We start from the raw sequence: 14,384 nt of genomic DNA, 5'->3' as shown, positions 1-14,384 counted from the left end.
AGCGGACTCTCAAAAATCGAGAGATACAGCAGAGACTGCTTTTCGGCACCGACATGTCCGACCCCGCGTCTTCGGCGCCGGTCTCGGTACCTGTTTCGTCGGCACCCACCTCATCGACGCCACGCGATACCGCGTCGGCGTCGCAGCATGCAGGTAAGCCGGCTAAGAAGCCTTCCCCGCTGGAACGTCCTCCGGTCTCCATTGCAGAGAGTCCAATCCTGCCGACCGTGAGGCGCCAGCGGAAGCGCTCCGCCCCTATTGAGGTGAGTCCCTCGACATCGGGCTCCTCATCTCCGGGGCGTCGAGCGGCACCGCAGGTACCGCAGAAGAAAAAAGCGGTACCGGTGCCCTCCCTCGATGATCGCATTGCGGCCATCTTGCAGGTACAGCTGAAGGAACAGCTCAAACAACTCCTTCCAGCTCTCCTGACACCGAGCCCTCCGGTATCGGTCCCCACTGAGCAACCGGTACCGATCGTGGAACAGCCAGTATTGTCACCATCCACTCCTTCGGTACCGGTACACTTGACCTCATCGGCATCGATGCCTGTCCTCGCACCGGAGCCTAGGTCTCATCACCAATCGGTGCAGACATCGGCTCCGGTGCGACCGATAACATCGCCCGGTACCGCGTCGGTGAGGTCGGGTAAGTCGGTACAGAAGTCCCGACACCGAGAACCATCCACCCCTGAGTCTCGGGACCGTGGTCCCCATGTTCGAGACCCTGATCTGTGGGGCGACTCTGAAGAACCTCTTCAGTCAGAAGGGGAGTGTTCTTCAGAGGAGGACGAGCCTGTTCTGCAGGATATTTCCTCCAAACCTGATTCCACCTCTTTCTCTTCTTTTTTAAGAGATATGTGTGAATCTCTTTCCATTCCTTTGGAGGCTGAGTCTAAAAAGTCCAAAGCTTTTTTGGACGCTCTTGATTTTGACCAGCCTCCAAAGGAATTCTTGAAACTCCCTTTACATGACATCCTGAGGGAGACCTTTTACAAGAATCTGGAGACTCCTCTTACCATCCCGGGAGCCCCTCGCAAATTGGATTCCCTTTATAAAGTAATCCCTATTCCTGGTTTTGATAAACCACAGCTCTCTCATGAGTCTCTTCTTGTAGAATCCACCCTCAAGAAGTCCTTAGGAGCTAGTGTCTATGCCTCTGTCCCTCCTGGCAGAGAGGGTAAAGCCATGGACAAATTTGGTAAGCGACTTTACCAGAATGCGATGCTTGCTAATCGTTCTGGTAACTATGCTTTTCATTTTTCGTTTTATTTAAAGCATCTCCTTACCACCATGGCTTCCTTTGAGCAGTACCTTCCTGTGGGGAATCGTGAGGCTTTCCATCAGTGCTCTTCAGCTCTTTTCCAGCTTAGGAAATTCATGGTAAGGTCTATATATGACACTTTTGAGCTTACCTCTCGAGCAACAGCCATATCTGTAGCCATGCGCCGTTTGGCTTGGCTCAGAGTCTCTGAGCTTGATGTTAATCATCAAGACCGGTTGGCTAATGCCCCATGTTTAGGGGATGAGCTGTTCGGAGATTCTATGGACTCAACGACCCAGAAGCTCTCGGCTCATGAAACCCGCTGGGATACCCTTCTTAAGACCAAGAAGAAACCTCCACCTTCACGGCCATTCAGACAGCAAACGGCCTATCAGCGGCGTTTTGTGGCTCGCCCCTTGCAGCCTTCCACTCAGCAACCTAGGAGGCAGCGTCAACAGCAGCGGCAAACACCTAGACCTCAGCAGCAACAACCAGCTAAGCAGCCTCCTCCACAAAAATCGACTCAGCCCTTTTGACTTGATCCTCGAGGGCATAGCCAGCGTTCAACCATCTCCTCTCCTCCCTCAACCGATAGGAGGACGACTGTCTTTCTTTCTCAGCCGGTGGGAAGTTATCACCTCGGACCAGTGGGTCCTCAACATCATCCGCCACGGCTACTCTCTCAACTTTCACACCCTTCCGGGCCAAAGTCTACCAAAAGAGTCTGCTTTGCACACTCCTCAATCTGCCCTCCTTTGTCAGGAGGTTCAGTCCCTCCTACTTCTAAACGCCATAGAGGAAGTTCCTCTGGACCAAAGAGGGCAAGGATTCTACTCCCGGTATTTTCTAGTCCCCAAGAAAACAGGAGACCTCAGACCAATTCTAGATCTGCGAGATCTCAACAAATGTTTGGTCAAAGAAAAATTCAAGATGCTATCTCTAGCTACGCTTTATCCTCTCCTCGATCACAACGACTGGCTATGCTCTCTCGATCTCAAAGAGGCCTACACTCACATTCCAATTCATCCGGCCTCCAGACAGTACCTTCGCTTCATGATAAATCACTGTCATTACCAATACAGAGTGCTCCCCTTCGGTCTTGCCTCCTCTCCAAGAGTGTTCACAAAATGTCTGGTAGTGGTGGCAGCGTTTCTACGCTCCCACCACCTTCAGGTTTTTCCCTACCTGGACGATTGGTTAATCAAGGCCATTTCATCTCAGACTGTTCTTCTGGCCACCAACCAGACCATCTTTTTTCTACAACTCCTGGGGTTCGAAATCAATATACCCAAGTCTCACCTTCTTCCTACGCGAGACTTCAATTCATTGGAGCGGTACTGGACACGGTCCAGATGAGAGCCTTCTTGCCGGACAACCGTCTTCACAACCTCCAATCGCTCTGTCAGCAGGTGCTGTCCCAGCACTCCATTTCTGCAAAGCAGATGATGATTCTCTTGGGTCACATGGCCTCCACAGTTCATGTCACACCCCTGGCACGGCTTCACCTGCGCACTCCTCAATGGACCCTGGCTCTCCAGTGGTCTCAAGCGACAGACTCTTGCTCACGACACATATCTGTGACATCGTCTCTTCGTCAGTCTCTGCAATGGTGGTTGATATCCTCAAATCTCTCCAGGGGCCTTCTGTTCCATCTGCCTCCTCATCATCTGATCATCACCACCGACGCCTCCCCTTATGCATGGGGAGCTCATCTGAACGAGTTCCAAACTCAGGGCCTTTGGACTCCTCAGGAAAAGAAGCATCACATCAATTTCCTGGAACTCAGGGCAATGTTCTATGCCCTCAAGGCCTTCCAACACCTTCTATTTCCTCAAGTCCTTCTAATTTGCACAGACAACCAGGTGGCTATGTACTACATCAACAAGCAGGGGGGAACGGGCTCTCGCCTCTTATGCCAGGAAGCCCAGAGAATCTGGTCTTGGGCATCCTCGCGCCGCTTATTCCTGAAAGCAATTTATATTCAGGGACAACAGAACTACTTAGCAGACAAGCTCAGCAGAGTTCTCCAACCCCACGAATGGACTCTCGACCCATCGACTCTACAGTCCATCTTTGCACAATGGGGCACTCCTCAGGTGGACCTTTTTGCAGCTCCTCACAATCATCAGTTGCCCCAATTTTGCTCCAGACTTTACTCTCCTCACCGTCTGGCAGCGGATGCGTTTCTTCTGGATTGGTCCAATCTGTTCCTTTATGCTTTCCCTCCTCTGCCTCTCATGCTTCGGACCTTGTTCAAACTAAAGAGGGAACGAGCCACCATGATCCTGATTGCACCACGGTGGCCCAGACAGCATTGGTTCTCCCTTCTACTTCAACTCAGTTCCAGGGATCCATTTCTACTTCCACTGTTTCCATCTCTGCTTACACAAGATCAGGAAACCCTCCTCCATCCCAACCTGCAATCTCTACACCTGACAGCTTGGTATCTCTCGGGCTGACTTCAACTGATTCTTTGTTATCTCAGCCTGTTCGCTCCATCCTGGACGCCTCCAGGAAACCAGCCACTCTTCAATGTTACCATCAAAAGTGGACGAGGTTTTCTTCTTGGTGTCTCCTCCATCATCATGACCCCAGGTCTCTTGCTGTGGAACCTCTATTGGATTATCTGCTTTCTCTGTCTACTTCTGGTCTCAAGTCTACTTCCATCAGAGTTCATCTCAGTGCCATTACGGCTTTTCATGAGCCAGTCCAGGGGAAACTCCTTTCAGCTCATCCCCTGGTCTCCAGATTCATGCGAGGTCTTTTCAATCTGAAACCACCTCTCAAAGCACCTCCGGTGATCTGGGATCTGAACGTGGTTCTCTCCGCCTTGATGAAGCCTCCATTTGAACCCTTGGCTACTGCCTCTTTCAAGTTTCTCACTTGGAAGGTACTTTTTCTTATTGCTCTCACCTCTGCCAGGAGGGTCAGTGAGCTCCATGCACTAGTTTCTGATCCACCTTTCACTGTCTTTCATCACGACAAGGTGGTTCTACGTACACATCCAAAGTTTCTCCCTAAGGTTGTTTCTGAGTTCCATCTCAACCAATCTATTGTACTACCTGTTTTTTTCCCTAAACCTCACTCTCATTCCGGGGAACAGGCTCTTCATACTTTGGACTGTAAGCGGGCTTTAGCTTACTATTTAGACCGTACTAAGCCCCACAGATCATCTCCCCAACTTTTTTTGTCCTTTGATCCGAATAAATTGGGACGTCCTGTTTCTAAACGTACGCTTTCTAATTGGCTTGCTGCGTGCATTTCATTCTGCTATGCTCAGTCCGGACTGACACTGGAAGGTTCTGTCACGGCACATAGAATTAGAGCTATGGCAGCATCTGTAGCTTTCCTCCGTTCCACGCCCATTGAGGAAATCTGCAAAGCTGCTACGTGGTCCTCAGTCCATACTTTTACATCTCATTATTGTCTGGATGCTTTCTCCAGACGGGATGGACATTTCGGCCAATCTGTTTTGCAAAATTTGTTTTCCTAATGGCCAACCTTCCCTCCATCCCTCTTTTTGTTAGCTTAGAGGTCACCCATCAGTCAAGAATATGCTGCCTGCTTGTCCTGGGATAAAGCACAGTTACTTACCGTAACAGGTGTTATCCAGGGACAGCAGGCAGATATTCTTGCGTCCCACCCACCTCCCCGGGTTGGCTTCTTAGCTGGCTTATCTTAACTGAGGGACCGCGCGTCGGGGTCGGGCGGGAAGGCACTCGCGCATGCGCGGTGCGGTCTCTAGAACTTTCCAAGTTCTTAGAGTGCAATCACTCTAAAAGTGTCCGTACCGGGGCTCCGTCGGTGCCGTCACCCATCAGTCAAGAATATCTGCCTGCTGTCCCTGGATAACACCTGTTACGGTAAGTAACTGTGCTTTACATAGAGAGCTACTCCTCCACCTTTATGACCATCTCTGTCCTTCCTAAAAAGATTATATCCCGGTATGTTTGCATCCCATCCATGTGATTCACTGAACCATGTCTCTGTGATAGCAACAATATCTAGATCTGCCTCTAATATCAGGGCTTGCAGATCATGAACTTTGTTGCTTAGACTGCGAGCATTTGTGGTCATCGCTTTCCAGCTATTTTTCAGTGATAATCTCCTTTTTTGTATGGATTTTTGTGTCGTTTCACTTTCCGTTGCAATACTAAGAAATGAGTTGCTGATATTGCTTATGTTGCAGCCTTTACTACTATCACATCTTTTCTTTTGCCGGGGGTGGTCTCTATAATTGTCCTTCGTACATACACCACCCCCACCTTCTAGTTTAAATGCCTAGAAAAATATTGTCTAAATTTCTCTGCAAGGTTTCTTTTTCCTGCTGTAGTAATATGTAGCCCATCAGTGCAATATAGCTTCTTGTCCTTCCATGTATTTCCCCATCCTCCTATGTACCTGAAGCCTTCTTGATGACACCAGGCTCTGAGCCATCTATTAAAGTCCTCTGTGTTTTTCACTCTTTGCTCTCCTTTTCCATATGCAGGCAGTATCTCAGAAAAAGCTAAAGTCTTTACAAAAGGTTTCACGCCCTCACCAAGCTCCCGAAAAGCTTTCTGTGCTGCAAGTGTGGAGTTGTTGGCCAGGTCATTTGTTCCCAGATGGATAACAACATCAGTGTTAAAATCCTTAGTTTCTTCCTTAATTATAGTCAGTATTTGCCTGGAACTCCTGGTAGCTGAGGATCCTGGAAGACATTTCACTATTTTGGTCTCCTCGCCCTGTGTTCCAAGGTTAATGCCTCTGATGATGGAATCCCCCAACAGTAATAGTTTTCTGTTTTTGGCTTTTTTATTTGTACTTAGGGTGCGCTTGTTCTCTTGAGTTACCTTCATTGGTTCCAGTCCCACCTCCCTTCTGTTTTCCTGAGTATCGCAGTGCACTAGTGGAGCGAAGGAATTCTGTAGAGGTAATATTAGTGAAGGTGGATGTTTCTGTGTTACATGTCGCAGTCTTCCTGAGCCTACTGTGACCCATTTATTCCTGGGCTGTTTTATTCTTTGAGGTAGAGGTGGTAAGTTGGTATGATTTTGTGGAGTGATGGAAGCTGCTTTAATTGTATTCAATTCCTGTTTAAGTTTGCAGAGCTCCTCCTTAATACTGGCAAGTTGAAGACAGATGGGGCAAGCCTTAAGCCTCCAAATAGTATGTCTTGGAATTAAAGCACCACAGTGATTGCATAGAATAAAGGTCATCTTGATTGGTTGTGAAGTGACTTGATTTGAGTAGTCCTGATTATATGGGTCTCTATATATGAATAGTGGTCCCTGGGGTTGGTGGGACTATAAGTAAGACTACTAGTAAGGCAGAAATATAGGCTCTATACCACCTAAAACACAATATTTTAAACAAAACTGCAGGTTCTATCAGTGCTACCCTAAAACACAGGATTTATAACAGGATTTTCCCTACTTTAGTCACCCTGAGCCACAGGCACCAGAAATATAGGCTCTATACCACCTAAAACACAGTATTTTAAACAAAACTGCAGGTTCTATCAGTGCTACCCTAAAACACAGGATTTATAACAGGATTTTCCCTACTTTAGTCACCCTGAGCCACAGGCACCAGAAATATAGGCTCTATACCACCTAAAACACAGTATTTTAAACAAAACTGCAGATTCTATCAGTGCTACCCTAAAACACAGGATTTATAACAGATTTTCCCTACTTTAGTCACCCTGAGCCACAGGCACCAGAAATATAGGCTCTATACCACCTAAAACACAGTATTTTAAACAAAAATGCAGGAAGAGGAAATAAGATTTAACAGAGGAAAGAGAAGGATCTTTTTGTGCTTTTTTATATTTTTTTTAGTAGGAAACAGGGAGGAGAAGAGAAATTAAGCAGATATAATGCTGAAAACCAGTCAAAAGAGCAGAATATGAAATGCTGAGTAATTTAGCTTTTAGATGTTTACAGGGCAGCCTTGTTCACAGCAATGTCCCAAAGATAATGCAATTAACCTTAGAAGTAAAACAGAGCCCCTCCCTTCTCCACCTAATCAGACACAATGGCTAAAAACTAGTGAGTCAGAAATATAGGCTCTATACCACCTAAAACACAGTATTTTAAACAAAACTGCAGATTCTATCAGTGCTACCCTAAAACACAGGATTTATAACAGATTTTCCCTACTTTAGTCACCCTGAGCCACAGGCACCAGAAATATAGGCTCTATACCACCTAAAACACAGTATTTTAAACAAAAATGCAGGAAGAGGAAATAAGATTTAACAGAGGAAAGAGAAGGATTTTTTTGTGCTTTTTTATATTTTTTTTAGTAAGAAACAGGGAGGAGAAGAGAAATTAAGCAGATATAATGCTGAGTGGTCCTGGACACGGTTCGTCTCCGCTCTTTCTTGCCTCGGCCTCGTCAGGAGGCCCTTATCCGTTTGTGCCAGAGGGTGACCCATCTGCCCTCGGCGCTGGCTTGGCTCATGATAGTCCTCCTAGGTCACATGGTCTCCACGGTTCACGTGATTCCTTTTGCCAGACTTCACCTCCGTATTCCTCAATGGACTCTGGCGTCCCAATGGAACCAGGATTGGGATCCTGTCTCTCGACTCATTGTCGTGACTCCTTTGTTGAAGCAGTCTCTCCGTTGGTGGATGCTCTCTCCCAATCTTTCCAGAGGTTTTCTGTTAATGCCCCCCCTCCACAAAAGGTCCTCACGACGAACTCGTCGACCTATGCTTGGGGGGGCTCATCTGGACGTTCTGCGCACCCTGGGTCTTTGGTCCCATGCCGACCGCCATTGTTACATCAATCTTCTGGAACTTTGGGCGATTTTCCTCGCCTGAAAGCCTTTTGTCACTTGCTTTGCGACCGAGTGGTGCTGGTTCACACGGACAGCCAGGTCACCATGTATTATATCAACAAACAAGGGGGCATGGGGTCCAGGTCCCTGTGCCAGGAGGCAATGCGGCTCTGGGATTGTGCCATCCACCGCAACATATTCCTTCAAGCTGTCTACATTCAGGGCCAGCGCAATTGTCTGGCAGACAGGTTGAGCCGTTTTCTACAGCCACACAAGTGGTCTCTCCACTCCGTGACCCTGCGTCAGGTGTTTGCTCGTTGGGGGACTCCGGATGTCGATCTGTTTGCGTCCCCCCTCAATCACAAGTTGCCCCGCTTCTGCTCCAGGGTTTACACCCCTCTCAGAATCGAGGCGGATGCCTTCCTTCTGTATTAGACGAACGAGTTCCTGTATGAGTTCCCTCCATTCCCTCTGATTCTGAAGACTCTCATCGGGCTCAAGTCTTCGCATGCCACCATGATTCTGATAGCTCCTCAGTGGCCCCGACAACCGTGGTTCTCCCTTCTGTTGCAATTCGGTTCCAGGGAGCCTCTGCCTGTTTTTTCCTTCTCTGCTTACGCAGAGTCAGGGTTCTCTGCTTCATCCCAACCTCCAGTCTCTGCACTTAACAGCTTGGTTCTTCGAGACTTAATGCCGCCATTCCAGTTCTCACAGCCTGTGCTGGATGTCCTGGAGGCATCTCGGAAGGAGTCCAATCGCCAATGTTACCATCAGAAGTGGACCCACTTTTCTTCCTGGTGTGCTACTCGGTGGCAGGAGCCACTGTCTGCCTCCTTATCTGCTGTCCTGGATTATTTGTTGCACTTGTCTGGTGCTGGCCTCAAGTCCTCTTCGGTTCGAGTCCACCTTAGTGCCATTGCTGCTTTTCACCAACCGATTGATGGGAAGCCTATTTCTGTTCATCCTGTGGTTTCCCGCTTCATGAAAGGTCTTTTCCAAGTTCATCTGCCCTTTAAACCTCCTCCGGTGGTTTGGGATCTTAACGTGTTCCTTGCTCAATTGATGAAACCCCCGTTCGAGCCGCTAGTGCGGGCTCACTTGAAGTATCTTACTTGGAAGGTTGTGTTTCTTATTGCTCTCACTTCTGCCCTTCGGGTCAGTGAGCTTCAAGCCTTGGTGGCAGACCCACCTTTCACTGTCTTCCATCATGATAAGGTGGTCCTCCGTATTCATCCTAAGTTCTTGCCTAAGGTTGTTTCTGATTTTCACATCAACCAATCTATTGGTCTTCCTGTGTTTTTTCTGAAGCCCCATTCTCACCCTGGAGAAGTGGCTCTGCATTCTCTTGATTGTAAGTGTGCCTGGCCTTCTACTCCTCATCATTTTCCTCCCCAGCTGTTCCTCTCTTTCGATCCTAATCGCTTGGGTCGCTCTGTTTCTAAGCAGACCATTTCTAACTGGTTGACCACTTGTATCTCTTTCTGTTACGCTCAGGCTGGTCTCTCCCTGCTGGGTCGAGTCACGGGCCACAAGGTCAGAGCGATGGTGGCTTCTGTTGCTTTCCTCCGCTTGACTCCCATCGAGGAAATCTGTAAAGTTGTCACTTGATCCTCGGTTCATACGTTCACCTCGCATTACTGTCTGGATGCTTTCGCCAGGCATGATGGCCATTTTGGCCAGTCAGTGTTGCAAAATCTTTTCTCCTAAATTGCCAACTCTCCCTCCATCCCCTTCTGGTTAGCTTGGCGGTCTCCCACATGCAGAGAATATGCTGCCTGCTTGTCCTGGGATAAAGCACAGTTACTTACTGTAACAGGTGTTATCCAGGGACAGCAGGCAGATATTCTTGCAACCCACCCACCTCCCCGTGGTTGGCTTCTTTGCTAGCTATCTGAACTGAGGACACGCTGAGGAGACGCATGCCCTAGGCAGGGCAATCGCAAGTCTGAAGGTCTTCGAGCAAGTCTGCTTGCGAAATGTCTGCTAGGGGGCTCCGTCGGTGACATCACCAACATGTAGAGAATATCTGCCTGCTGTCCCTGGATAACACCTGTTACGGTAAGTAACTGTGCTTTATTCTCTAAGCATCTAGCAACCCATTCTGCCTAATTTTCCTTATTGTCAATTCATATTTCTTGCTTTACTTTTACTCTTTTCGTCTCTTTTTATTTTAAACTTTCCATCTTATTATTGTTAGTTCATCTTTGATTGTTAACCAAGTCATGCTCCATTTTTTATAGAGATGACCCGGTCTATAAATTTAAGTTTTAGTTTAGTTTAGAGACAAGCTGCTGGAGCCACCCTTGCTAGTCTGAGGCAGAAAATCTTCCTCCATATCCAGCTATAGTGAGAAGCTGATGCAGGCACAGTATAGATTATTACTGTCTATGGAAGATGACAGGGTGGGGACTAAATTTTAGGAAAACTAAGGGTTCTTGTACAATCCCACTCTATTCCTCTTGTAGGAAGCTTCATTTACATATTTTTAACCCTCCCTTTTTACCTCAGGACTGCCCTCTTTATACCTACAAGTGAGACAATAGGAGCTAGTTTTTTCTGCTCGTGTTTGTTTTTTTCTAACTTCAATATTTTCATGGCTTTATGTGTTTGTGCTGCAGAGGTTCCCCTTGTCTGCTTCCAAGGGGGTTGGCATCCCAGTTTTGTCTGCTAATGGGTTTGAGCACAGGCCATGTGGCTCTGTGGCAGTATATCCAGGATCGGGGTCGACAGCGTTCCTCCACCTGTTCGTGTGTGCAGCATTTCTGGGTGAGGTCTCCGGCTGGAGCGTTGGGCCCGAGAGGCATTCGGAAGTCTAGCAGTTCAGGTTTCGAGACTTGTGAGGCAGAGAATATCCCTGTAAGCTGTTTCAGCTTCCATTTTGCAGCTCCCAACATACAGCATGGCACAGTGAGATCGATTTGGGGGGGAGGGGCCACCAAATTCGGATTTTAAGTGGTTTGCGAGTTAGACCTAGGTCTCTCCACCCTAAAAATCCTAAAATTGATGTGTATTAGAGGTCGTTGTAGCTTTCCCGGGGAGTTTTATTAGTAAAATTGCTCCCATGGTGGCCATCTTGGATTTTCCAGATCTGAATTTAAAGCTTTTTTTCTGCCTCTACAAGCTTTGTTTTTTGGAAGAAAACACATCAGATGGACTCAGGGCAGGATACTTCAAATTCATGCTCCATTTGCAGTGGATAGCTAACAGGCAAGCATCCATGTTTCACTTGCTGCACGGCATGAGGGGGGTATAGTTGCATCAGTTTTAGTCCCCTTTGACCCTTCACAGGGTTCTACCACTCATTCCATCCAAGGCCAGTCCAAAAAGACAAAAATGGACCCTGGGAACAGCACAAGTTTGTCCCCAACGAAACACAGCCACAGTTTTGTGTCTAAAGCCTAGAGAATCTCTCCACATGTCTCTCTAATCTAGCGGGAACACCAAAACCAAATTTTCAATCTGTTGATGAAGCTGCAGTGGACTGGCACGCTGAAGTAAAATCCCTATATAACCATTCCTCCCTCTGGTTTACTGACAACTTAAAAACTAAGGCCTAGATTCACTAAGGGCATGGATCCGATCCGTGAGGGATCCAATCTGTGTCCGGGGGGCTGATTCACGAATCTCCCTCATGCAAATGAGGGCAATCGGAATCATGCCCCAACCGCCTGCCTGGATCGCTCTATAGCGATCCCAATGCATGCGCAGTCCATCTGTAGTAGGTCTGCGCATGTGCTGGCCCTCCATACCCTTAATTTTACTTTTTTTTTACTTTTTCGCGAGCCTGTGCTTTTAACCCATGGGTTAAAACCATGGGCTTGCACAGTGGGCAAAGGCAGGAGAATCGGGCAGTTGGTTCGGGGCAGAGCAGGGTGTAGGAGAATTGCGGCTTGAGTTGGAGCAGAGAGCAGAAGATTCGGGGTAGAGCAGGGCGGCAGGAGAATCACGGCTTCAGGGCAGAGAGCAGTAGATTCGGGGCAGAGCTGTCGGAAACAACGTGAACGACTGGTCCCCAGCAGTCTCTTGTTTGCTGATCGGCCAGCCCAATCGGTATTGCTTTTATTTTTTTTTTTTTAAGTGCATCGTTGACTGCCTACATTTGAATGCCGTTCCCCCTCATTTGCATGCATGGATCGGAGGTTGATCGGGACAGAGGTTAGCAAAGGGGTTGCTAAGTGGTCGGAACTTGATCAGTGGGCTTAATGAATCTAATCCTAAGAAAAGAGAACTAAGGAGAGCGGAATGGAAATGGTACAAATCCAAACTAAATGGTGATAGATCCAAATGGAAAGATCTGCATTAAGTATATAAAATAGCCATTCTAGAGACTAAAAAGAAGTACTACTCTGAACAACTCATAAAGACCCCCAATAGATCAAAAAACCTTTTTTTTTTTTTTTTCAAATGTGTGTTCCTTTTATTTGTTGAAAGTTGTCCAATACCATCATTTTGTCCCTTAAATCTGTACAGAGGGGGAAGTGAAGGTGACCATTAAGAGCTTGGAAGTCCTAGAGTCCCTCTAGTGACTTCACAATGGCTTCACAGGCTTCCACCCTGATCAGAGCCTCAGCTTTGCTGACTTCATCTGATGATACGCTCAAAAGATCTGACTGAGCCTTTTCCAAGTTTGTTCTGGCAGTATTGCTATCCAGCATATCCAGAGTAAAGGCCTCTTCAGCCAGGAGCTGCACTGAGGAGTCTGCATTGACAGTTACAGAACCGCTGCTCACAAAGAATTTTGTTGCAGTTCCATCCTCACTGAAGACAGTTACAACACCAGGTCGAAGAACTTGCAGTGTAGGGACGTGAGCCAGAAGAATACCAAATACACCAGTCAATGTGGGTACATCAACCTGCTTCACATTGGCACCACTGTAATATACCTGGGTGGGAGAAGCAAAGGTAAAGGACATCTGTGTAGCAGCAGCGGCAACCTCTGCATACGACCGGCTGGCCTGATAGAAACTGCGGCGGAACAACAGGAGTCGATGGATGGACTGCATAGCGGAGCGACCAGGGCACACGAGGGAACGACGGCAAGGACAAGGACAAAAAACCTTTTCAAACTAACAAAAAATATACTCAACATCACAAGGAGACAATATCTTAACACTGAACTTGACAGCGAAACGCTCTTAGACAACTTTGCTGACAAAGTAGACAAATTAAGGTCTCACCTTGACTCTGCTACGTTAGACATTGTCTCCCTGCAACTCAGGCGAAACAACTAAAATCACAACTGGGAACCTAATTTCTAAACAGTCTCACTCAATGACATCATTGAGATGCTAGGCACAATTTGCCCTTCTGGCTCCAATCTGGACCTCTCTCCGCCACACCTTCTAGTGGCGGAAAAAGATGCCTTTGTGTAGACTCCATCCTTCCTCTCATCAAAACCTCCCTACAAACAGGCATATAGTGCCTGCAAACTGGAAGTCAGCAGTGATCAGACCGATCTTGAAAAAATCCATGCTCGACCTAATATGGCCAGCAACTTCAGACCTGTCTTCAACCTACCCTGTTGTCTCCAAGATCCTGGAAAAAACAGTGTTATCCCAATTATATTCCATCATTGACAAACAAGGCGCCCTATCCGCCTTTAAGTAGGGATTCAGGAAATTCCACAGTACTGAAACTCGTCCTCGACATCGTCGATGACTGCTGGCAATTCATGAACAAGGGTAATGATGTCCTTCTGGTGCTGCTGGATCTCAGCATGGCCTTTGACAGTATTGATCATCCTCTCCTCTTTGAGTGGCTCCCTGAAATAAGAATCTGAAGCATTGCGCTACGATTATTCTCCTCTTTCCTAAATAACAGATCCCAAAGCATTCTGCTCAACAATGTGCTATCAAAATCAATCAAATACGGTGTTCTTCTGCAGGGTGCTTTGCTCCCCCTACTATTCAATCTCTTATGTTTTCAGAGATTAGGAAAGCTGGAGAAATAGGCAACACTATAATAATGGGTGATTTCAATTACCCCAACATTGACTGGTTAAATGTTACATCGGGGAGTGCTAGGGAGGTAAAATTCCTAGATGTCATAAATGACTGCTTCTTGGAGCAACTAGTCCAGGAACTGACAAGAGGGAGTGCTATTTTAGATTTGGTCCTTAGTGGAATGCATGACATAGTACCGGAGTTACTATATTGGGTCTGCTGGGAAACAGTGATCATAACATGATCGAATTTGAGCTACGCTGCTGTAGGGGCGTTTAATTTTCTACAGGATGACTTTGATAAAATGAGGAAAATGGTTAAAAAGAAGCTAAAAGGATCGGTTGCAAAGGTTAGGACTGTAAACCAGGCATGGATGTTGTTTAAAAATACCATCGTGGAAGCCTAGACTAGATGTAT

General features: G+C 47.2%; 2 protein-coding genes across 2 annotated transcripts in view; one reads left to right on the top strand and one right to left on the bottom strand.

The window, feature by feature from the left end:
* Positions 1–14,384, top strand: part of ZCCHC2 (zinc finger CCHC-type containing 2) — a 192,666-nt gene that overhangs the window by 73,598 nt on the left and 104,684 nt on the right. The window lies entirely within an intron of this gene.
* Positions 12,429–13,048, bottom strand: LOC117353414 (ATP synthase subunit delta, mitochondrial-like). The gene has a single exon (XM_033929328.1). It carries the CDS (start codon positions 13,026–13,028, stop codon positions 12,534–12,536), a length of 495 nt encoding a protein of 164 aa, XP_033785219.1. The 5' UTR covers positions 13,029–13,048; the 3' UTR covers positions 12,429–12,533.

Source organism: Geotrypetes seraphini, chromosome 2 (assembly GCF_902459505.1).
Source record: "Geotrypetes seraphini chromosome 2, aGeoSer1.1, whole genome shotgun sequence".
NCBI classification, from domain to species: domain Eukaryota; kingdom Metazoa; phylum Chordata; class Amphibia; order Gymnophiona; family Dermophiidae; genus Geotrypetes; species Geotrypetes seraphini.
The sequence above is the reverse complement of the archived record's forward strand: the minus strand, read 5'-3'. Positions and strand labels throughout refer to the sequence as shown.